The 25,721-nt window shown below is 39.7% G+C and overlaps 1 protein-coding gene across 1 annotated transcript; it reads right to left on the bottom strand.

Moving 5' to 3' along the window:
• Positions 1-20,668: 20,668 nt before the first annotated feature.
• LOC111876019 (cyclic nucleotide-gated ion channel 1) lies at positions 20,669-25,385 on the bottom strand. The gene is made up of 9 exons (XM_023872535.3): positions 25,233-25,385; positions 24,715-24,828; positions 24,062-24,635; positions 23,218-23,430; positions 22,832-23,127; positions 22,637-22,748; positions 22,275-22,511; positions 21,779-22,173; positions 20,669-21,147 (listed from the first exon to the last, which is right to left on the bottom strand). Exons 2-9 carry the CDS (start codon positions 24,741-24,743, stop codon positions 20,835-20,837), a joined length of 2,169 nt encoding a protein of 722 aa, XP_023728303.1. The 5' UTR covers positions 24,744-24,828; positions 25,233-25,385; the 3' UTR covers positions 20,669-20,834.
• Positions 25,386-25,721: the final 336 nt, after the last annotated feature.

Here is a 25,721-nt window from a genome sequence, read left to right as displayed (position 1 = left end):
TTTGGCCGTCGGTCTGGGGGTGATATGCCGTACTAAAATGCAGCTGAGTACCCAGTTCCTCGTGGAACTTCTTCCAAAACCTGGATGTAAACCGAACATCCCTATCTGAAACCACTGATACTGGCACTCCGTACGTTGCCACCACCTTTCGGACATAAATGTCCGCCAACTTCTCTGTAGATATACTCTCGAAGATCAGAATGAAGTGAGCACTCTTCGTCAGTCTATCCATGATCACCCATATGGCATCTACTCCCCTCACTGTCCACGGTAGCTTCGTGATGAAGTCCATAGTGATCTCTTCCCACTTCCACATGGGAATGGGTAATGGCTGAACCTTACCATGAGGTTGCTGGTGCTCGGCCTTGACCTTCCTGCAGGTCAAGCATCATTCCACATATCCGACGATCTCCCGCTTCATGCAGGGCCACCAATAACTCAGCCTCATACAAATACCCCTGATTGGCGACCCCATCGCCTTGCGACTCAATGCATCGGCCACCACATTGGCCTTCCCTGGATAGTATAGGATCTCGCAGTCATAGTCCTTTAGTACATCCAACCATCTCCTCTGTCGCATATTCAGGTGCTTCTGGTCCATCAAATACTTCAGACTCTTGTGATCGGTATACACAATGAATTTCACCCCATACAAATTGTGCCTCCAAATCATGAGGGAAAACACCACTGCCCCCAACTCCAGGTCATGCGTGGGGTAATTTTCCTCGTGAGGCTTCAACTGCCTCGAGGCATATGCGATCACGTGTCCCCTCTGCATCAGTACCGCACCCAACTCAAAATCGATGCATCACAATATACCACAAAATCTTCCAATCCCTCGGGCAATACTAGGATCGAAGCCTCACATAACCTCTGCCTCAGGGTCTCAAAATCCCTCTGCTGATCCTCACCCCATTGAAAAGCCACTTTCTTCTTGGTCAAACGGGTCAATGGCACATCAGTCTTGGAGAAATCTTGGATAAATCTCCGATAATAACCCGCTAAGCCCAAGAAGCTACGAATCTCTGAGGCATTCCTCGGTACTTCCCATCGCATAACAGTCTCCACCTTCGTTGGGTCTACCGAAATACCCTCTTGATGGATGACATGACCCAAAAACTGCACTTCCCGCAACCAAAAGTCACACTTGGAGAACTTTGCATACAACTTCTCCGTCCTTAAGGTCTCAAGCACCTTTCTCAAATGCTGCTCGTGCTGTTCCCTGGTCTTGGAATAGACCAGAATATCATTAATAAAAACAATCACCGACTGGTCCAACATCGGCCTACACACCCGGTTCATGAGATCCATGAACACGGCTGGAGCATTGGTGAGCCCGAATGGCATCACCATGAACTTGTAATGCCCATAACGAGTCCTGAAAGCTGTCTTCGGTATATCCTCATCTGATGATACCCTGACCGGAGATCAATCTTAGAGAACCACGACGCTCCCTGAAGCTGATCAAGCAGGTCGTCAATCCTAGGCAAAGGATAACTGTTCTTCACCGTTAGCTTATTCAGCTCTCTGTAAGCAATGCACATCTTGTGCGACCCGTCCTTCTTTTTCACGAAAAGGATCGGAGCTCCCCACAGAGAACTACTCGGACGGATGAACACTCAGTCTAGAAGCTCTTGAAGTTGTGCCGATAATTCTTGCATCTCGGGTGGCGCTAACCGATACGGTGCCTTTGCTATCGGGGCGACACCGGGTACCAGGTCAATACGAAACTCCACCTGCCTCTCCGGAGGCACTCCAAGTAATTCTTTGGGAAAAAGTCCAGAAAATCCCGCACCACTGGTACACTATCGATATCCATCACTGCCTCTACTCGCGTATCTGAAACATAGGCCAAAAATCCCATGCAACCGTGCTGCAGAAACCTCCTCGCCCTTGCAGCTGAACAAAGGGTCGGGCCCTACATGGTCCTCTCGCCGTGGATAACCAGTTCTCCCCCCTTGGGGTTCGAACCCGGACTAGCTGCCGCTCACAATCAATCATGGCCCCATTGCCCCCCAGCCAGTCCATCCCAATAATCACTTTCAATCCTCGCAATTGTATGGGAACCAAATCAACGCGAAACCTTTCGCCATGCACATTCAGGACACAGTCCTGACATACCCTCGCAGCACTCACGGTGCGATCATCTACAATCTCCACCTCGAGCGGGGTATCCAGAATCCCCGGTGCGTCCCAGAATTTCTTGCTAAGCGCAAGAGACACAAAAGATCGGGTAGCCCCCGAATCGAATAAGACATGGGCCGTCATACCATTGACCAGAAAGGTCCCTATATAAATCATAATAAGCATACGTACAAACATTTAACATAAAAGAGAGAGGATAATGAACACATACCAGCCACGACGTCTGGCATGGCTCGAGCCTCCTCGGTAGTTAGCTGGAATGCACGGCTCTTCACCGCTGGAACTTCCGCCTTAGGGCGGCCATCAGTAATCCTCATAGTGGCGGGCACGGGCACTGCCACCGATCCTCCTCCTCCTCTTCCTTGCAACCTCGGACAATCGGCCTTTTTATGGCCTGTCTGGTTGCAGTGAAAGCATATCAAGCCCTTCTTGGGGCAATCCTTACTCAAGTGACCCTGTTGGCCACAAGTGTAGCATCCTGACATCTCGGCTGTCCTACAAGCCCTACCATGAAATCTCCCACACTTGTCACACCGGCCCCAGCCCTGTTGGCCCTTACTCAAAGAATCGGAGGTCTTAGGCTTCTTAGCCTGTGTCCCCGCTGCCTGCACCTGCTCAGTCTTCCGCTTCGTGTGAGACTCCAACTCCATCTCCCTCTCACGGGCCTTATCAACCATCTCATTCAGGGTTTTTCACCTTGTAAAGCTCACCAATTCCCGAATGTCCTCTCTCAGTATAGAGTGATATCGGGTCCTCCTCATGTCCTCATCTGTCGCGTATTGAGGGATCAAAAAAGCTCGCTCTCGAAACTTGGCGGTGATCTCCGCCACAGTCTTAGTAGTATGCTGTAAATCATGAAACTCCCTCACCATTCGTTGCACCTCAATAGGTGGTGCAAACTCCTGATCAAATCGTTGTACAAACTCGGCCCACGACGTGTCAGCTACACCGGATGCTCCCACCTGACTAGTAATCTCGCCCCACCAATCTCGAGCCCTGTCCCCCAGCATACAGGAAGCAAATCCAACCTTTGCCTCCTCCGGGCAAGAACTTGTGCGTTGAGCATTCTCAATGTCCGCCACCCAGCGTCTGCTCACGATGGGATCCCTGACCCCAGATAACTTCGGAGCTCCGCATGCCTTGAACTCCCTAAACGAGGGGGTTCGAGCTCCACCTTGGCCTGCAGAAATATCAGCCTTGAATGCTCTAAGTCTCTCCTCCATGATCTCCATCATGCCCTCCTTGACCGTCCCAAAGATGACTGGGGTAGCGTCAAGGATGCCCCTCGTAACCTCGGCCGCAATAAACTCACGCAACCTCTCGTCAATACCATCAGTAGGGCCGCCTGACCCAGCCCCGGATCCCGACCCCGATCCCGATCCTGATCCCCCTGCTCGAAACCGCGTAATCACCATGCTGAACTGCCATAACACAAACATAAACATCAGGATACCCATATCGAGATTGCATCCATACCATGCTTCTTTGGAATTCCCAGGTAGAACATGGGTTTGGGTACGGGTCCTGTGCTTCCAGTAGTATGGGCCCAATACTACCTTCCACAACTACTCGTACCTTACCCCGCTGCTTTACCTGGTACCTCCAAGTCTATCCACACAAACCATGACTCACAACTCTCGCATGAATCAAGCCCGGACACCCTTTGGTTGTCCTACTCATAACAGTCAGACCAATCACTACAAGTTGCTTTTAGGCATGCAAATTATACACAGAAAGGATCAAATAGACTTTTGAATAAAGGATTCTACCCTAAGACCGCATCCACCGAGAAATAAGGCTAAATCAATCATTTTGAGGCTATCAGCTCCTAACCATATATAATTTTATAACATACACCTAGCAATTCCATATAATCGACAAAGCTCACTATCATATAACATGGCTATTCAACTTGGGAAACTACTTACTTGGCTTGGTTGATCACGCACGTTGCACTCTCCTCTTTTTGGCTTAAAAAAAATCCTTTTTAAGTTACTTTTGAAAGCATTTTACCACTTCCTTAGTTTGAGTCCTGACACATCTGAGGATGTGTCCGAATCTCTCAAACCAAGGCTCTGATACCAACTTGTAACGACCCAAATTTTCCAAGAAATTTTTCATTTTTAGTTAATCAAACAAATCCCATAATCTATAGATTTTCAAGCCAATTGTTTTCCAATTCACAATTCTTACAAATTCATTGTACTTTTGAAAACATCAGAGAGTCCAAAACACACAAAAAGAGAGGTAGAGTGCGCGCCATGTCATCACGCCTTGTCCTTGCCCTTAGGCTCCGAAGTACATGAAACAATCAACAACCTGTAAGAGAAATGCTTAGTGAGTTTCCCCAGAGCATACCACACACACACAACCATATATCACATATCCTGTTAGCTATAGAAGCTACACACATATCACGTAATCCATACATACATGAAACCTGAGAGAATGCCATGGGCTACCCCACATGTTCTTTACCTAGGACTGCCATGGGCTCCCCTACATGGCCTTACATCCAATGCTATGGGCTACCCCACATGGTCTTCACCTAGGACTGCCATGGGCTACCCCACATAGTCTTGCATCCAATGCCACGGGCTCCCCCCGGTGTCTTCATACAAAACATGCAATCACAAAACAAAACACAAAATGTCTAGCACATATATCATAATCACATAATGGGCCGCCCTTGGTGCCTTAGACCCATAGGTATGGTGAGAAGACTCACCTGTCACAAATGCTGAACTGACACTTTGCGGCCAAATATACCCCACGAGATGCTCCACTCAACTGCCTAAAAAGTGTCATATAATATCCAGTCATTTCCCCAAAGTCAATCCTGGTCAACTACAGCCAAGATCAAGTCAACATTCCATGTTGACCCTAACTCGCCGAGTACAACTGGTGCCTCGCCGAGTTCCCCGGGATAACATCTACTCACCGAGTCATCGAGGTGAATCGTCGAGTTCACACGAACTTGATTGATAAACTAAGATCATTCGTCGAGTTTCCTTGCTTGCCACTCGACACGACTACGAACATCCAATAGTTGGGGAAATCTTACTCGACTCGCCGAGTTGTTCCTTCAACTGGTCGAGTTCTAGTTAATCTTCATCCGACTCACTGAGTTGTTCATCCAACTCGTCAATTCTAAGACAATATTCATCGGGCTCGCCGAGTCGTTCATCCAACTCGCCGAGTCCATGCCTGCCTTCATATGACTCGCTGAGTCACCCCCTGCGACTCGCCAAGTCCTATCAGATCTTAGGCCATACAGATGTTGGGTTTTGAGCATTCTAACACTCCTAAGTGTACATGCAACCCTAAATACCTTGGATCTATGTTTTCTCTATTATACATGCAAATAAGAACTTCCAAGGTATTATCCTAATCTAGCATACAAAACAATAACTATAGCAGGATAGAATACATACCTCTTTGGTGTAGAAAGTCTTCATGAAGCTTGAGTGCCAAGTGCCCTAAGTGTGACACCTCAAATGGTTCACACAACACCAAATACACATGGATTAACTTGAGAGAATTCTACACTTCATGAAAATCGGCTAGCCCTTTCTTACTCTCTCTAGTGGCCGATTTTTCCCAAGAATGTGATCTTTATATAGTGTTACAATTAGGGTAAACTCTTAATTGTCATGGCTTTCCATTTCCTTGGATCCATGGGTTCAAATACACCATGGAGCATCCATGAACCATCCTATGGGTTTTAGCCCAACTTGATTATCCATGGAGCATTAGCCCACTATACAAGTATGGATGATTTACACAATCAACCCATATATTTAATTAGTCTTCTTTTGATCACTTAATTAATCCTAGATTAATTCTTGATCAATACTAATTAAATAATCTCATTATTCTTATTATTAATATACTAGAACTTATAATATATTAATAACCATAAGTGTCTTATTTCTCTCATTTAGTCTATCCAAGTGCATGATGCCATGCAACCCAAATGGACCATGCCGGGTCGGGTCAAGTCTTACCAATTATAGTTATGGACTTAGACATTAATCCAACAGTCTCCCACTTGGATAAGTCTAAAACTATTATTGCGTATGACTTCAGGAACCAACTGGCAATCGTAGCTCTCAAAAGCTTCTGTCGAACTCTGACCTTGTCGATGAACTCTGACCTTTGTTAGTGACTTGTCCATTAGATAAGGGATCATATATTCCTCCATTCTAGATATCATATGGACTGAGACATGGATTATAATCATTCTCTCTGTCCATTTGTTGTTTCCCGATTTCCGATTTATGACGACTGACTAATTGAACAAATCAAATCAGTCGTGGCCCGGCCGAGCACTTCCATTTGTCATCATCAAATCATCGAGGGGCCCACAGATATCGCTTTTATCCCGAAGGTAAAAGGAACGGATAAACTTCGACTCATATGGCTTGTTCTACTACTTGTTGAATCATACACAAAGGCACGTTTTATAGCACCAAGTTACCAAATGCGTTTTCGTGCAATCAATGTACTATCAACTCATAGTAACAACACATATCTCTAGGTTTGAAGAATATAAGATATTATCGTCTCATGATCACTCGTGATAAAATCCATGAAGTGATTCCAATGAGCGCGGGTTGAATCCAATACTCAGAACTTATGAGCACTCATGAGTGTTGTAGCCCTTTGTCCAACACCTTAGACCTCTACAAGCCAACCCATGACAGTCTTAATTCATATCTACTTCCAACATATGACCGACTGTGGATGGTTTGAATAACTTAGTCATTCCGGAAGAATAACCCAGTTTATTCGGGAAGTCAAAACATGCAAAATGACACACAATAATAATTGAATCCAATATGGTATCAACCCTTTGAACATAAATAAAACACCTTTTATTTATCACCATATGATTACACATTATTCATTGTATACTGTTTCAGCTATAAACTTTATTCTTGAATTTAAAACAGTAGTTGTCCCATGCTCCAAGCATGTACACTATGTTTTCTTAAACACTAGTCATGCCATACACCAAGTATGCATACTATGTTTGTCTATGATCTTTACTTTGTGAACTAGATCAATTGAACATAACTTCAATGATTCTCTTTTCACACTCCCAAATCCTTACTGCAAATGCAAGAATTCCAAATTCATGCCATTTACTAAAATCTGTTAGATTCTAAACTTATATGCATTGATCCTCTTGTAACGATTATGCACAAACTCACAAAGACTTGGCAACAATCATTACAGAGTATTCCAAAGGAGATCAACTCCTTGGAAACATCCTTCTTGCATTAAGTTTCCTTAATCTTATACAGATTGAAATCTCTAACTTTGAAACATTTCCAGATTCCATTTTGACTATCACTTCTGAACAAGAGTTGCCTCCTTACAGATTATGTCAATATGGTCCTTCCCGAATTATCACTATACTTCCAACTGTCCTTGAGCAACCAATCTTTGGTAAACCTTAGATTGTTCTCGACAATTGTTTAATCCTTTTAGTCATATCCAGTTCTAAACCCTTTCCCTTCTTAATGCCCCAGGCATTTGGAAAATTTTAGAAAGGATGAATATAGCACATGTAATTGATCCTATATCCGAAGCATATGGAACACGATTCATGATGTCTCACATAAAGACTAAACCAGTCTTTTGCTATAACATTTCCATTTCTATTTGCCAAGTTCTTATAATTCAGATTATGAAAAGGGATGCCGTAATCATAATCGAATTTTAGAACGCAAATAATGGACCCGTATACAGAATTTCCTTATGTTGATCCTTTCCAACATGAAATTCATATATATCCTTGACTAAATGATTAAAACCTCACGATCTAAGCTTATAGATTTGAGATGAAGTATAATTTCCTCTCCCTCAATTATAGCAAAACAACTTTTTCAACCCCAGCAACCTCACGAATTGAAACTTTTTGTTTTCTATAATTAACATTGCTAACTTGCAATACTTATCATAATTATCATGCTCCCACTAACATGATGATTATTAGCATAACACTTATGCTCCCACTAGCTTTGACATGTACTCAGAAAGCTCGACTTCTAGAAATCAATACTTTATTGACTTTCTTACCAAAGTTCAGATTTCTGATACAAGATTGTTTTGATAAAACTTTATCAAAATCATACACTTTCCCTTAAATAGCACACTTGTGTATCTAAACAATTATGAAGAGGTATGCCGTAATCATAATGGTTAGACCTTTTTGCCACTTCTCACAAGTCCAGGTTAGTGTGCCGGTAAACCACACACGCTCCACTAACGACTTTGAGAATGCAAATATCACAATTGCTATCTAGCTAAAATCTACTTAGTGAAAGTGTTTCCTCAACATCATTTTCATGAATCGGAGAGAAACCTTATGACAATTAGATTTTTAATGGTGTATGTGTTCTTATCCATGTGAATTGTCATAACCATAGTCACAAGACAAGGATAATGACAAATCCAAACTCATATGGATTGAACTCAATCTTAATTTCTTGCCACCTGGCAGCTCAAGGGCCTACCATTGCTTCCAAGTTGTTGTGCAACCAATTGAGAACTCTAAGAACTCATATGCAAAGCCAACTTTAACTGGAATGGGCACAGAATATGTCAACACAATAGATTATAAACCTCAAATTGTGTGCTAGAGAAGAACTTTAGGTTTTATTCTCGATTAGTTCTTGAGACTTTCAAGACCTTTAAGACTCCCACTGTCCTCTTGACCTATAAGACTCCCTTGTCAAACATCCAAGAGATAGTGCGGATTCTAATCAAGACAAACACTTCACAACATTGGCCTTAGTTGGTCTTTGTTTTATCCAAAACATCACAACTTACCAATTTCAAATGTCCAAGAGTAGAAAACTTTTACTCTTACATTTGACAAATGTTTTTAAACCTTCTTTAAGACATGTCACTCAAGTTACAATCTTGGAGTATGACTCTAAGACTTGTATTGGAACGAAGTATGACTCATCTTCTTGATTTAACCATTTCAACAATTCAAGATCCCTCTTCTTAGTCATAAGAATGCACTAAGACTTCCTTAGAGAACTAATTGTGCTATGGTTTCTTAATCATTAAGATGATCACAAAACTGATACTAAAGTACTCTCCCATCTTTTCAGATTTGAGAAACTTTTATCCTTCTGCCTTATTTGATTCTTCTTATTCGCTCTGCCATACATTGGAACTTTTTCCAATGTCTCAGAGTTACACTTAAGCTTGTAAGTATAATCATATTTACTGAGCTTTAGTAAACTATGACGAATAGTCTTATCAATCTTTTGTGGTGGACTTAATCAGTGCACAAGAATGTGTACTCGATCCCTTAGTCCATTACTTGACTCACACATCCATGTGAACGAGTAATTAGTCTTAATTTTTCCAATGCTTGAAAGTTCTCATTCATCATGCAATACAACTTGCGTGATTCCAAGTCCCGGTCCAATTGAAACATGGTTGATGAGAATCTTTCCTTATTTGGTAAATTTAGACATTACCACAAATGAAAGAATCAATTTCATATTTCCACTCTTGCTATTAATGGAATCTTATAAGCAACAATTTTCCTCAAATGCCATTGTAAGGATATTTTAAAATAAATAAAATCAAAATTTTCCTTTTATTTTAAAACTTTTGCGGAAAAACTTATCCTTACAATCCATGTGAAAACTTGTTGTTATCTATTCAAAAGCGATATCTCATAACTCCTAAGAAGTAGCTCAAGAATCCGATCTTCAAACTACGCGATAGAAAACCATCTACGCGATCAGATTCAGCATATTCTTTCTTTAAGTTTCTTCACTTTTCTTTGATTCTTAAAACAGCAACATGTGACCCAGTCACATCATGTAATAAGAATCCCAGAATAGAAACTTAGCAGAGTTAGATAGTGGACTTTATCTGAAGTAGAGTCAAACTTATTGACTTTAACCTCCTTAGGTAAATTTGGCAGCTTCGCAACCAATGCCCCTTCCTTTGGCAATATAAACATATGGACCCTTTGATAATGGTACACAAGACTATCCAGACTTAGCTTTTCTCTTTACCATTTGGTCAACCGAGTTGACTATGGCCGATCGCTTTCCTTTGGGAAGAGAATGCTTTTCTGGATTTCCTGTGTCACTATTGTCAATGTCCATAAAGTTTAGGAAGTTGATCTTAGCAAATAGATAAGATCATTAAGGGTCTTGTCATAGTCTGTTTTATAACTTAGAAGAGGTATGCCGTAATCCAAGCTATAAAATATTAAGGCTAGGACCCAACAAACTATTTTATAACTTAGAAGAGGTATGCCGTAATCCAAGCTATAAAATATTTGAAGGTAGGTGAATGACGATTCACCAATTTCCACCAAGATAAACGAAATGTATTATTAGGTTTTAATTGGTTTTTTGAAACTCCTAGATCTTTGAGATTCATTGAACTGTTCAATGGCATGTTTCAATCTCGAGTGTGCCCTTCAGGTTTTGTGACTGGGATGCCGAGGATCACAAAACAAGGTGTGAAGTAACCATGCAAATCACTTGGTACCCTTAATAAATTACCCCTCAATCGATGTGCCGGTTAACCACACACGCTCCATCGATACTATGATAAATATTAAGTCACCCTTTACCTACCTTGTTAAGTCCAAGTTAGTGTGCCGGTTAACCACACACGCTCCACTAACGACTTAGACAAAGTGTAAAGTGTAATTTCATGGATTAGCACCTTATTCACATTTTCCTAAGTAACTAAGATTGGGTATTATTAAGAGTTTAGTTACTTAGTATTTATCATTAATACTTTTAATGAAGGGAAAATTAAAGTCCTGTCAAACCCGTTCGGCTAACGACCCTCCACCAGTCAAGCAAGCGGTTGGTGAGGGTGGACACCCATTAAGTTGCCATTTTATAGGCAATAACCTTATACCCACCTTATAGACCGGCTTCGTGAATGAGGCGTACTAGCGGTAAGACTGACTTTACTCTTATACATACATATATATATATATATATATATATATATATATATATAGTATATATATATATATATATATATATTATTAACTTATAATATTATAAAGTATAAGGGTTGAATTTTAACTTTTAAAATTCTAAGGGCTAACTTGGAATTAAAGTATTCATAAGGAAAACTTTTCAAATTCCAAAACTTGAGGGCAAGTTTTGAAACTATTCAAAACTAATTAATTCCATAACTTATGTGTTTAAAGTAGTTTTAATCCAAAAACTCTTCAAGTTCCATAACTTGAGGACAAGTTATGGAAGACTTTAAACTAATAAAAGAACTAACTTTTCTTTATTTTATAGCTTATGGATTTAATTATGGTTACATATTTTTTCTTTTAATGAAGTGACTCTTGAACTTCCATAACTTGAGGACAAGTTATGGAGTCATAAAAAAATTATTCAATGACACAAGACTCTTCATTTTGTAACCATTGCCAACTTTTATGAATTTTATGAGTCTTTAATGTGACTCTTCATGTAACTTGAGGACAAGTTACACAAACACATTTTATACTCAACTCTTAGATTAAAATGGATTGAAAACAACTATTTCAATTAACTTTTCTATTAATCTAAGCAACTCATAAGAACAAGATAATTCAAATCAAACTTTTTCATGTAATTAGTCTAAACCTTAAACTAATACAAAACATGAATCTATTGACAATTATCTTTGAAAATGGATTAGCATGAACATTACCACATCAAAAACAAGTTTATAAGTTCAAAAACAACTTAGGGTAATGTTCCTAGTCCATTTCTAGCCAAAAAACTCGAAAATATGTTGTCTGGGGGTCCAACTCGTCGAGTGCATGAACCAACTCGGCGAGTTGGATCGATTTGATCACTTTTTAGTCATGGACTCGCCGAGTCTGATGATCAGACAGCAACAAATTCGTTTTTTCAGCTTCTATTGCAGGTATAACAAGAAAACAAGCCTAGGCTCTGATACCAATGTTGGGTTTTGAGCATTCTAACACTCCTAAGTGTACATGCAACCCTAAATACCTTGGATCTATGTTTTCTCTATTATACATGCAAATAAGAACTTCCAAGGTATTATCCTAATCTAGCATACAAAACAATAACTATAGCAAGATAGAATACATACCTCTTTGGTGTAGAAAGTCTTCACGAAGCTTGAGTGCCAAGTGCCCCAAGTGTGACACCTCAAATGGTTCACACAACACCAAATACACATGGATTAACTTGAGAGAATTCTACACTTCATGAAAATCGGCTAGCCCTTTCTTACTCTCTCTAGTGGCCGATTTTTCCCAAGAATGTGATCTTTATATAGTGTTACAATTAGGGTAAACTCTTAATTGTCATGGCTTTCCATTTCCTTGGATCCATGGGTTCAAATACACCATGGAGCATCCATGAACCATCCTATGGGTTTTAGCCCAACTTGATTATCCATGGAGCATTAGCCCACTATACAAGTATGGATGATTTACACAATCAACCCATATATTTAATTAGTCTTCTTTTGATCACTTAATTAATCCTAGATTAATTCTTGATCAATACTAATTAAATAATCTCATTATTCTTATTATTAATATACTAGAACTTATAATATATTAATAACCATAAGTGTCTTATTTCTCTCATTTAGTCTATCCAAGTGCATGATGCCATGCAACCCAAATGGACCATGCCGGGTCGGGTCAAGTCTTACCAATTATAGTTATGGACTTAGACATTAATCCAACAACAGACTCTTTTGAGCCATGCAATGCTTCCAAATTACAGATCTAAGCTTCTAAGGCATGCTTTCCACGTAAAGTTGCAAACTTTAAGTGCATGCAAGGCTTTAAGGCCCTAAAATAGAAAATCTAAGCTTGGAATGGAGTCATACACTTGAGGGGAGGCACAAGCTAGGCATAACTGATAACTTTATGCATCTAAAGACCAAAAGGAGTCCAGATCTGAAGTTACAACTTCAGATCTTGGCTTAAACACAAAATCCCTTTCTTAGAATCCATGCACAAGAGGGTTTTGGGTGGATTTGAGCCAAGAAACAGCTTAATACCTTCAGAAAGTGCACCACAGAAGTAGATCTTGAATCCCCACGAGTCCTTTGCTTCCTCTAGCTTGCTTCCTCAAGTGTTTCCTTCACCAAATCCCTCCTCCAAGCTTAAAATCACCAAGAAACACACTCACACGCAACTCAGGGTTTTTGGGAGGTAAAGAGTTGTAAAGGAGGAGGAAGGGGGGGGGGCTAGGGGAGGCTAATGACCCTTTAAATAGGGTGCAAGGCCCCGAAATCTAGGGTTTCATCTGCCAGCATCTACTCGTTGAGTACCATAATGGACTCGGCGAGTAGATTATTAAACTTCGCTGACAAAGCCGCTACTACTCGACGAGTAGGGAGGCTAACTCGCCGAGTAGGTTCTCAAAAACCAAACCAAAATATCATTGTTAATACCTGAGGATCAGGGTGTTACTGATATTTTGGTTTGGATTTTTAAGAACCTACTCGGCGAGTTGGCCTCCCTACTCGTCGAGTAGTAGCGGGTTTGTCCGCGAAGTTTAATGACCTACTCGCTGAGTTCAATATGGGACTCGACGAGTAGATGCTGGCAGATGAAACCCTAGATTTCGGGGCCTTGCACCTTATTTAAAGGGTCATTAGCCTCCCCTAGTCTCCCCTTTACAACTCTTTACCTCCCAAAAACCCTGATTCGAGTGTGAGTGTGTTTCTTGGTGATTTTAAGTTTGAAGGAGGGATTTGGTGAAGGCAACACTTGAGGAAACAAGCTAGAGGAAGCAAAGGACTCATGGGGATTTAAGATCTACTTCTGTGGAGCATTCCCTAAAGGTATTAAGCTATTCCTTGGCTCATTTCCACCCAAAACCCTCTTGTACATGGATTCTATGAAATGGATTTTGTGTTTAAGCCAAGATCTGAAGTTTTAACTTAAGATCTGGACTCCTTTTGGCCTTTAGATGCATAAAGTTATCAGTTGAGCCTAGCATGTGCCTCCCCTCAAGTGTATGACTCCATTCCAAGCTTAGATTTGCTATTATAGGGCCTTAAAGCCTTGCATGCACGTAAAGTTTGCAACTTTACGTGGAATGCATGCCTTAGAAGCTTAGATCCGTAATTTGGAAGCATTGCATGGCTCAAAAGAGTCTGTATGGCCAAAGATCTGTAAGGACTCGGCGAGTTGCAGGGGTTGACTCGGCGAGTCATATGAAGGCAGGCATGAACTCGACGAGTTGGATGAACAACTCGGCGAGCCTAATGAATATTTCCATAAACTCGACGAGTTGAAGGAACAACTCGGCAAGTCTAGTAAGATCCCCCCCTAACTGTTGGATGTTCGTAGACGTGTCGAGTGGCAAGCAAGGAAACTCGACAAATGACGTTAGATTATCATCAAGACCGTGTGAACTCGACGAGTCACCTCGATGACTCGGCGAGTAGATGTTATCCCGGGAAACTCGGCAAGTCACTAGATGTACTCGGCGAGTTAGGGTCAACATGGACTGTTGACTTGATCTTGGCTGTAGTTGACCATGATGGACTTTGGGGCCATCATGGTGATGTGGTGTGCACTCTACCTCTCTTTTTGTGTGTTTGGGACTCTCTGATGTTTTCAAAAAGTACAACGAAATTGTAATAATTGTGAATTGGAAAACAAATGGTTTGGAAATCTATGGATTATGGGATTTTTTTGGTAAAATTGGGTCGTTACACAACTACCACCGAAATCAATAACGCATGCCCTCAACATATCCTCGAGGGTCTGAATGGTCCGCTCGCTCTGCCCATCAGTCTGCGGATGGAACGCTGTACTAAAATGCAGTCGTGTACCCAGTTCCTCATGGAACTTCTGCCAAAAACAGGAAGTAAATGTGCATCTCGATCAGAAAAGATAGAAACGGGAACCCCATGACGAGAGACAATCTCTCTGACGTACAGGTCGGCCAATTTCTCTACCGACGAACTCTCACGTATGGCTAGGAAATGGGCACTCTTGGTCAATCGATCCACGATGACCCATATAGCATCGAACACCCTTGCTGTCTTCGGCAACTTCGTCATGAAATCCATTGCGATCCTTTCCCATTTCCACATGGGAATCTCCAGAGGCTGTAACTTACCATGCGGCCTCTGATGCTTGGCCTTGACCATCCTACAGGTCAAGCACCTCTCAACAAACCAAACGATATCTTGCTTCATACCAGGCCACCAATCACTCGAACTCAAATCACGGTACATTTTGGTGGCTCCCGGGTGAATCGAAAAACGAGACTTATGAGCCTCCTCCATCACTGTCTGCCGGACCCCTCCGGACATTGGAACCCAAACCCGACCGTAACGGGTCAGTCATCCGCAGCTATCCTGAACAAACCGGGCGCTTTCGCCCTTAATCCTCTCCAACTTCCAGTTCTCTGGCCTCATGCCCTCAATCTGGGCATCTCTGATCAAAACCACCAGTGGGGAATCCACTACTATCCTCATACAACTGGCTGGGGTCGAGGACCCAGCTGACTTGCGGCTCAGAGCATCCGCAACCACATTTGCTTTACCAGGGTGGTAAAGAATCTCGCAATCATAGTCCTTGACCACATCCAGCCACCTACGCTGCCTCATGTTCAGGTTCGGCTGATCCATGATATGTCTCAACTCTTGTGATCCGTGTATATAGTACAATGGACCCCATACAGTTAGTGTCTCCAAATCTTGAGAGCGAAAACCACCGCTCCCAACTCAAGATCGTGAATAGGGTATCTCGTCTCGTGCGGCTTCAGTTGCCGCGATGCGTAGGCTACCATTCGTCCCCTCTGCATGAGGACTGCCCCCAAGCCTGTGATGGATGCATCACAAAATACCACCAAATCCTCCACTCCCTCGGGGAGTGTCAACACCGGCGCCTTGCATAAACACTGTCAGATGGTCTCAAACGCCCTCTGCTGCTCAGGGCCCCATCAGAAATCCACCCCCTTCCTCATTAGACGAGTGAGGGGTATGCCAATCTTGGAGAAATCACAAATAAATCTCCGATAATACCCTGCTAAGCCCAAGAAACTCCTAATGTCTGTGGGAGATTTCGGAGTCTCCCATTACATTACCGCCTCCACCTTGGCCGGATCGACCAAAATCCCCTCTTGGTTAACGAGATGTCCGAGGAACTGGACCTCTCGTAACCCAATTCCAATTTAGGTTTTTCACATAAATGTCGATTAGGGTTAAGTGTCCCTACTTAACCCATTAAGGACTTAATCCAATAGGTCCAATATTTCCTTTAAGTTAATTAGCCCTTGTTTGTTAATTAATATTTCAAGTTCATTAAATAATCCCGATGCGATCCCGATAAGTCCCAAATTAGGGTTTCATGGCATTAGGGTTTTCCAAACCCTAATTAGGGTTTCCAACCCATCTTAGTCCAATAGGCCCAAAACTAAGTACTTAAGCTCATTAGGGTTTCCCTTAGGTCAATTAGGGTCCATTAGACCCATTAGGGTTTCACTAGGCCCATTAGTCACATGTTTGGGCTTTTAAGTCAATTAGGGATTCATTGGGACCATTAGGGTTTCATTGGGCCCATTAGGGTTTTAGTCCCTTGTCCAAACGTCCTAAATGAATCACAATACAAACGAGACACACCGCCACCCGACACGGCGGCCGGTGGCGGCAGAAGGCGGGAGCCACCACCTCACGGTGGTGGTTATGGATTTTCTATTATTATTCATATACTGATTACAATTTACAACCTAATCCAAATGGAACATGCACACACTAATCTAATAAAACACACACACATCCACCCTAATGGTGGCCGGTGGTGGCTCATGGCGGCAGCCACCACCTCACGGTGGTGATGATTATGATCTTCGGTCAATATAACACCAAAGATACTCCAAATATCAATCTAAACGCACCCGAAAGCCCACAGCCACCTGAGATGGTGGCTAATAGTGGCAGAGCGGCGGCGGCAGGCGGCGGAACGGTGGCAACAGGTGGTGGTGATGTGTTTTCTTCATTTTTCCTATCCAAGAACATCCATACAACATTAAAATCTTGAACAAGGCTCATACACACCACATCACGCAGTCAGCCACCCCTCATGGTGGCGGCAAAAGAGATGGCAGCAGTGGCGGACACATACTGTTTTAGTAGGGGTGTCCCTCGTACTTCAAGCGGGTGCACCTAATAGAAAAAACCAAAAAAAAAAAAATATATTTACACTGCGTGCCGGAAATTGAGCAGTGGCCCGGGACCCCAAATACCTTACATAGGTCCGCCACTGGATGGCAGCCACCACCTCATGGTGGTGGCGGTTGCTTTCCGGCCAAATATCGTTCGCTCAAGCCCATCTGTTCATGATGCGAGACCACAGCTCCCAACCACCGATTAGGTGGCTGAGGACGCTGAAATGAGTGAAACAACAACCCTAGGGCTGCCGGCGACCGCAACAGACATGCACGACATCGTCTCACTGGAAAAACGAAGGAGAGAAGAGTGAGAGATGACAGATTGCTTACCATTCGTTTCTTGATATCTCGCGACCCACAGGTGACGAATGCAACGTGCCCCACCGTTCTCGCGTATCTTCTGTTGCCTATGGCGTCTCCGGTGGTCGGGGTTGCTGGAGCGGCGATCAATCGACGAGGTTGCAGACGGAAAAAGGTGGCAGTCAGACTCGACACCAGCGGCGGCGACTGGGATAGCTTCTTATGGTGGCGGCTTGAGAAAGATTAGGGTTAGGGTTGCTCAATGAAACAGTGGCCACTAGGAATGGAAGGCATGGGTTTAAGTCCCGTGACTCCATTCAAACTATGAACGGATTTGGCAATTCTAGTCCCTCCCCCTCACAAACTTCTTAATTCAAATCCAAAATTTACGATTTAGCCCCTGCCTTCTGAAATTTCTTTCAAATCAAGTCCAATACTTACCAAATAGCCCCTTAGCCTCCAAAATCCTTTCAAAATAAATCCCAAAATTACTTTTTAACCCCCGAATAATCCGATTTACAACATTTAGCTTCCCAGCACCAACACCCCACTAAATAATATGGATTTAAGGCAATTATTTGCTCATCAGATTTTATCTATTTATTTATTAATTAAACAGGGTGTTACACTTTTATGATTTGTTAATAGTTTTCCTGAATATATACATTTCCATCTTTTTTTCATATTAAGGAATTGCTTCTTAATTTGTATTTGGATGCCAACGTTATTAAAAGAAATAAAAGTAGCATTTCAACCATAAATAAATAAGGGCACATTTATAAAAAGATGAAGATTTAAAAGGGAAATTTTATAAAACAAAATATTGGGAAAATTTTGAATTGTTCATAAAACTATGTAGGGTTAAAGAAGTCGGACCATAAAGATTTTGTATCAACTTTCTTTTGAAAAATTTTAGGTTTCACGTTAGGAAATAAGTATTTTACTTCTATTTAATGCTTCATATTCTTTATTCTTTTTTTTTTTTTAACCAGGATTACGGAAAATAAAAAAACTTCAAATTCTTTCCATTATTTAGAAACATGCCCACTTTTTCATTTGTACAGGTTGCTATTCTTGAGCTAGCAACTGATGAAGCATTTAGACTTTATTCGGGTGGCGTAGTGTTATACTTATTATTTTTTTTAAAAGAAAGTTAATTATGTGATTACAGATTTCCAATTCTATAATTATGTAACTTACTTTTAGATATGTGATTGAGTGTCTTCATTTAACAGCCTATCAGCTGAAGATTAGGGTCTGTTGGTTTTGAAGGAATGCAATGGGATGAAAGTGGAATGGAATCGAAAGAGTAATTGAAAAAACAAGGTGATAGAATTAGTTTTACATTCTATGAACATGTGTGGTTACCCTATAGGTATGGAATGAGTTTTCATATGATAAGCTATTGAGCCGATAGTAGCAATCTACTTTCATTTTTCTACCTATAATGGCAACAGACTTTAATTTTTTTTCCCGCTAATAGCAATATAAACCCTTTTCTTACATGTAGTAGCATTGAACTTACATTTCCACTATTTTTTTCTATTTCAGGGTTGCACGAGTTACCTCTTTGCAACATCTATCTGGTAAGTAAGGACATAGTATGAAACCCTTTGAAAGGATCTTCAGGTTCCCATATAAGGACACCCTGTGGACTCAATCCAAAAGAAATAAATAATAATAAGCCTCCTGACACGTGCGGAGCATGGACCTCATTACTAGTTATCATATATGTTTTATTTATTCATTTATAAAAAAAGGTTCACCGTTTGAAATAATTAGACAAAATTTGAAGAATTGCTAACTTAAGATTCAATTGTTTCTATTGAGATAAAATTTGATTATTATCATAACAAAGTTAGTAATACCATTAATATAAAAACAAACTAGGTTAATATGATTAAAACAATATTAATCATTCCTCAAATAATTTCTGTTGAGATAAAATTTTTTCAAAATGTTAAAAATCCATCGGCTTCTACAACTTCACTCACTATCTAGGCAGAGATTAATCGTTTAGCGCCTTTTAGTCGACCGAGTAGCGCCTAAGGACTAATCGAAGATTAATCGGGGCCTAATTGAGATTTTTACAAAATTGATTTCAAGTATTTCATAGAAGGTTATTTTGAGACTGATAGCAGAGAATCAAAGGATAGAAACTCGATTTAGCTTTCTTGAAGTAAACAACCTTACAACTTTACTATTATTGGTATCAGTTGTAATACCCAAGTTGAAAGTTTTATAAATGTATGTGTAAATGAAATGGAAAATTTTGGGAGCATAATTTATAAATATGGCCCATTAACAAAAAAATATTTTATTAACCATAATATTTTAATATAAAAAAGATCGGGTGTTACAGTTTATGTTTGTAGACTACAATAATGACCCTACATCTAGGTGGTCAAATAGATGATATTATGTCTTTGTTGAAGGTTATCTTGTTTCTAGGAAAAGTAAAAAACATAATGTAGTTTCATGTTGGAGTGTAGAATCTAAGTATAGAGCTATGACACAATCGACTTGTGAACTCGTATGGTTGTGTAATCTACTTATCTACTTGATGAGATTTGGTTTCCTCAGTCAAAACCAATGTATCTATGGTGTGAGAACGAAACCACAATTCATATCGCCCACAATCCAATATTTCATGAGACAACCAACCACATAGAAATGGATTGTAATTTCACTAGAGAAAAGATACAACAAAGAAGTGGATTGTCATTTCACTTGAGAAATATAGAAGATGGAGTGATTACAACGTCCCATGTTAGGACGGGGCCAGTTGGCTGATGTGTTCACAAAAGTAGAGTGGAATTAATTACATTTGTAACAAGTTTGACATAACCAACATCTATGCTTCGGCTTGGGGGGAAGTGTTTAAGTGTATATAGTAGTTAGATCCAAAATAGTCCCACCGTCTTCTTGTGTTCAGTTTTAGTCGTATTCTCTCGTCGATATTTCTTTGTATATTCTTTTTATGATTATCAAGTAAATACAAGCTTCTTAGCATTTTAGTCTCTGATTACACATAGTGAAGAACAAAATTGCATATATATATATATATATATATATATAGTTTTATACAGAAGCACCTTGCTCAAATTAATCCAAATCTATATGCAGAAACTCACTAGACTTGTTTATAAACCACAAGAAGATAATCTTCTAAAACTATACATAAAAGAAAACATGTATAGCTTATTCAAGATCATCATCACTAAAAGAAGGCTCCACCGGCTTTTGTGGAAGCAATGTGGGAACCACAGGTGCCATTAATTTTGTCCCATGTGAAGGGTTCCTCCTTAAATTACGTAAAATATTGGCGGCAAACCTAGAAGCATAAATGGCGGCTCCAAGACTTGGGGAGGCGGTTTCACCACCCTTTGCTAATGCTTCTTGCAGTCTTCTTTCTTCTTCCCATAAAGCTGCTTCTTGTTTCCTTCTACAGTGTCTGCGCCATGCAACTTGTATAAAACAAGCCCCCCATGTCCTCCATTGTTGTGAGTAGTACCTGTATATATATTTCATATTTATATCAACCTTTATTAATAAAAATATAATAGAATATTTTATTTACACATTGTAGTATCGTTATAAGTTAATCTTTTATTGTTACATTGTGTATTTTTTTTTTTAAAGTTTAATATACAATTCTGGAATATAACCAACCACATATCCAAGGAGTATTGGGGTATATATACTACTCATTAATACTAATAAACATAAAACAAAACTTCGAATAAATTTAGATGCAGAAATCTCTACAATCAACTTTGTTAGTTTGAAAATCTCAGTGTTTTCATCGTAAGGCATTTTATTAAAAACTAATTTACTTATACTTGAACATTTTTTGTAAATAAAGAAAAAGTAAATTGCATTTTTGGTCCCTAAGTATAGCTGATTTTAGCAAGTTTTGTCCCAAAAGTAGTCATTTTAATTTGATGAGTGGCCAAAATCGATAAAAAAAAAAACCTCAAATAAGGGGACAAAAACTTGGTTACTATTTAGTGACAATTCCCCTTAAAGCATGTAAAATGAAACTTTGAGTGATTAAAATTTCAAACCTGGTTATATTTAGCGATAGTTTCCCTACATATAACAAAATATAAAGAAGAAGAAGAAAGTAGGTTGGTTGTTATTACCTGAAAGTATGTTGGAAGCGCCTGCTATGCATACGCCTAAATTGCGAAGCAACAAATCTGAGATGTTCAGCCTTCAAAGCAAAAGCTTCAACATCTGTAAGCGGTTTAACAGTTCTTGTTGAAAGGGGAAGAGTTGAAGACAAATTGGGATCCAAAGCCCACGTCAGCAATTCATCTCCACAAAAATCACCGGCTTTTAAATAACTTGAATTAAAAAAACCAGTTCTTCCACCATTTGTTGTCATTGTCAACAACTCCCCTCGCATCACAAACAACATCTCATCCACCGGATCCCCCTCACGAACTATGCAACTGTTTTCCGTGTAAAGAACCGGTTTCAAACAGTCGCACATTGCATCCAACAGTCTTTCATCCATTATTTCAAACATTGGCACCTGCGTACGTTGTGTATCAAAATATATATTTCGATTTTGATTTTTTATCCACAGAAGATATACGAGAAACATGCAGTGTAAGAGATGGATATGTAACTTACTCTCATGAGTAGGGACAAGCAAAGATGACGTTTTATGTCTCTTCTTAAATCCTTTGGTAGATTGTGAATGAGCGACTCTTCATCGACTCCTCTGTTTTCCTGCCATTTGTATTGCTCGTAACGCCTCACACGGGATTTTAGTTCATCAGGAAGCATGCGGTGGGACATCCATAACTCCGCGTCTCTTCTTTTCACCCTCATTTCTTCTACTCTCACAGTGATCGATTGAAGATATTTCTGTTGTTTACCATGCAAAAGTTTTTAACAACCATATCACAAATTTAAAAAAAAGAAAATCTGGCCTAAATTATAGTCAAAATTTGATGAACATGAAGAATATATATATATATGTATATATGAACCTGCATGTTTCCGATGAGAAATGAAAACAAGACCAATCCAAGCACCGAAATCAAGACAGCAAATAGGATCTCCCATTCGTAGGTACTTGTCTTGAGGTTTTGACCAAGAGAGCTGAAAATTTTAATAAAAAACGTTTCAAATATCTAGAAATTTATTTCTAAATTAATTATCAATGAACAAAGAAACAAACAAACCTTAAACTTCTCAAACCCCACCAAAAGCAGTACAAGAATTTTTGTGGGAAATCTTTAGTTTCCACAATGTGAGATTCAAAAGCATCAAGGAATATACCGAAATCAAAATCTGATGAATTTTTGATTTGATCGGGTTGAAGCATTATGCATGAAGTATTTAGCCATGAATAATCCCCCTCACGCTTTTCATCACAGTATAAATACTTGGCATCACAATTGTTGTTTTTATTGCATGCATTACGCCAGCAATCATCTTCCCTTTCTATAGCAAATAAGTACCAGAAGGATCCAATTATCTGAAAAAATAAACAATTTATATTATATAAACAAATATATAGTTTCGGAGCATGAACTTTGTAGTCGTAGAATACAGTTATCAAACTTACATGACTTCCTAGCATGTAGATTAAGAGATTAAAAGCAGCTCCGGCCCAGGGCGTTTCCGTAAATATGCCAGAAGTTCTTGTCACTTCTCTATATAGTGGAAAGATACGAAGCAAACGTGGGATGTATTGTGCAAATATCACAAACTTTATCAAATCCTTTGTAACTAATGAAACCGGTCCATTGCTCATTGGTATGATGAACAAAATCGTCACCTGGATAATAATGTAAATTCACAAACTCTAAATATTAATTTTTGGCAAGCTAGCTAAAATCTTTTATCATGTTGTAGCAGTGTAAAATTAAATGTGTAGTCCTTTTTATGTTTATGTTTTTGTTGCTTCAAGTTTAGTACTTTTGTAAATGGTTTGGTTTCTAGCTAGAGAGAAGCATAAAATGGTCATTTACCCATATTCGAAGGGTAAAATGGTCTTTATGTATAAATCATTTTATCCGGAGAACATCATATACCCATTCAACACGTTTCCCAGACGGGTAAATGGTTTAGTATTCTTGTTAATAATGGTTTGACTTGTATGAATCAAGGGTAAAATAGTCATTTTACTTTTACTTGGATTCCGACAGAGACTTAAAAAAAATGTGTCTTTAATGTTTATGTGTACATCTACTTATCCGGAAAGACATCATCTACCCATTTATCACTTTACCAAATGAGATAAGTGGTTTAGGAGTCTTGTTAAACTAAAAGGTAAAATGGTCAAGGAAAAAAAAAACAGTTTAATGTATACACTTTATCCACACAAACATCATATACCTATTCACCATTTTACCAAGAGTGGTAAATGGTTTGATTTCTTGAAAGAAAAGGGTAAAATGGTCATTTACCTGGGGAAGGGGAAGAATTGCCAAGACGTCTACAATGAAGTAGGAGCAGAAGTAGTGTTTTGCTATAGCATAAGAGTCCTCGATTAATTCACCTCTTCCAAAGATTCTAGAAGGAGGAGCAATAAATCCGGTGCGAAACTTGAAGATTATATGGAGAATGTAAATTATGTCAATCAAAGTGCGAAGAACACACGAAATGATCTTCATATTGTTGTCCATACCAATGCACTTTTGATCACCATCGATAACAGGAATGTAGAAAAACAGAGGATCTAAAGATACCGCAATAATGCTAAGGAGTACAAATATCTTATTCCACTTTTGAAGAAAAGATCCTTGTGGATCTAGGATTTTCTTTTTCTTCTTCGAAATTAAAACTACTTGTTTTGTTGGTTTATCACTCGATGATTCAGGAAAGATTAGCGAATTCTTTAATCCACCAACACCTCTAGAAGCTTGATTGAATCCTCTTTGAATCTTATCTACCACTGACCTCAAATATGGCTTTAGTCCATATTTTCTTGGGTTTTGTTGATCAGAACTGTAAGATTGATCCGAACTAATACCCTTAAACCTGAAGAGATAACCATAACTAGTGATCAGTAATAGTTACTTAGATCATTTAACACCATAAAGCCATACTAATTACTAACCTTGTGTATCTTTCATGTTTGAACTTCATATCCACAATTCCTATGTAATTAAAGCCTCTGAAATAAATAAATTGTTATCAAAGCACTTGATCGACAAACAACTAGTACATCCTCCTGCAATAGACACAGGCAATTTAGGGTACGCTATGGTAACCAGGTTTTCGTATAAACAGAGGGGCTAAACATGAAAAAGGAAACGAAATCGGAAGATATGTTAACCAAACTAGAAGAGATTTTGAGGATATCGTAAAGATGGAAACACAAATAATACAAATTACATGATCCAATAGAAACAAAAATCAAAAGCCGCCTCCTCCTACAACATTTTTTTTTTCAAAAATCCTACAATATCTAACAACTGGAAAATCTGACTTTTGCTCATAGTTAAGCCTTCAGAACTCGTTGAAATCAACAAATTAAACCAATAATCCTCCATTTGATTTGATTTCCTCATCACAAACATTCAATTCAGAAACATGAAGAGAGAACTAGATGCTGGATGGAAGAAGAAAACTTACGATTTGCCCTCTGACTCTGCAAACGACGAGGACCAGTGAAGTGAAATGAAGAAAACTGAAATTTCTTAAAGTAAATACAGGCCTCGATTTTTGAGAACTTTCGTGGAGATTTACTGCTGCATGCAGCCATTGACTCGGTAGAGTTTCAGCGGGAGAATAGTCTTCGTCAACCGGTCAGTCAGTCTTCTTCATATTTGTTTTATAATGATCTTTTCACAAATTGAAAAAACGGTCCTTATAGTTTGCATTTTTTTGTATACTCTCCAAAATAGTTTTAACTTACACAGATGGTTCTTATTTGAGGGTATGGTTGTGATTTTGATCCCCATTTGTGACGGTTGTTAAAAGGGTTCCGTTTAGCTGGGTAAAAAGACAACATTACCTTTTACATAATCATTTTGATTTATTTTCTTTCTATAGGGACCATTTTTGCAGACTTGTCTTTCCCCGACCAGAAATCCAACACTATCATGAACTCATTGATGGTTA

This window comes from Lactuca sativa, chromosome 3, assembly GCF_002870075.4.
Source record: "Lactuca sativa cultivar Salinas chromosome 3, Lsat_Salinas_v11, whole genome shotgun sequence".
In the NCBI taxonomy this organism is placed as follows: Eukaryota; Viridiplantae; Streptophyta; class Magnoliopsida; order Asterales; family Asteraceae; genus Lactuca; species Lactuca sativa.
Note: the sequence above shows the minus strand (reverse complement) of the source record. Positions and strands in the feature narration are given on the sequence as shown.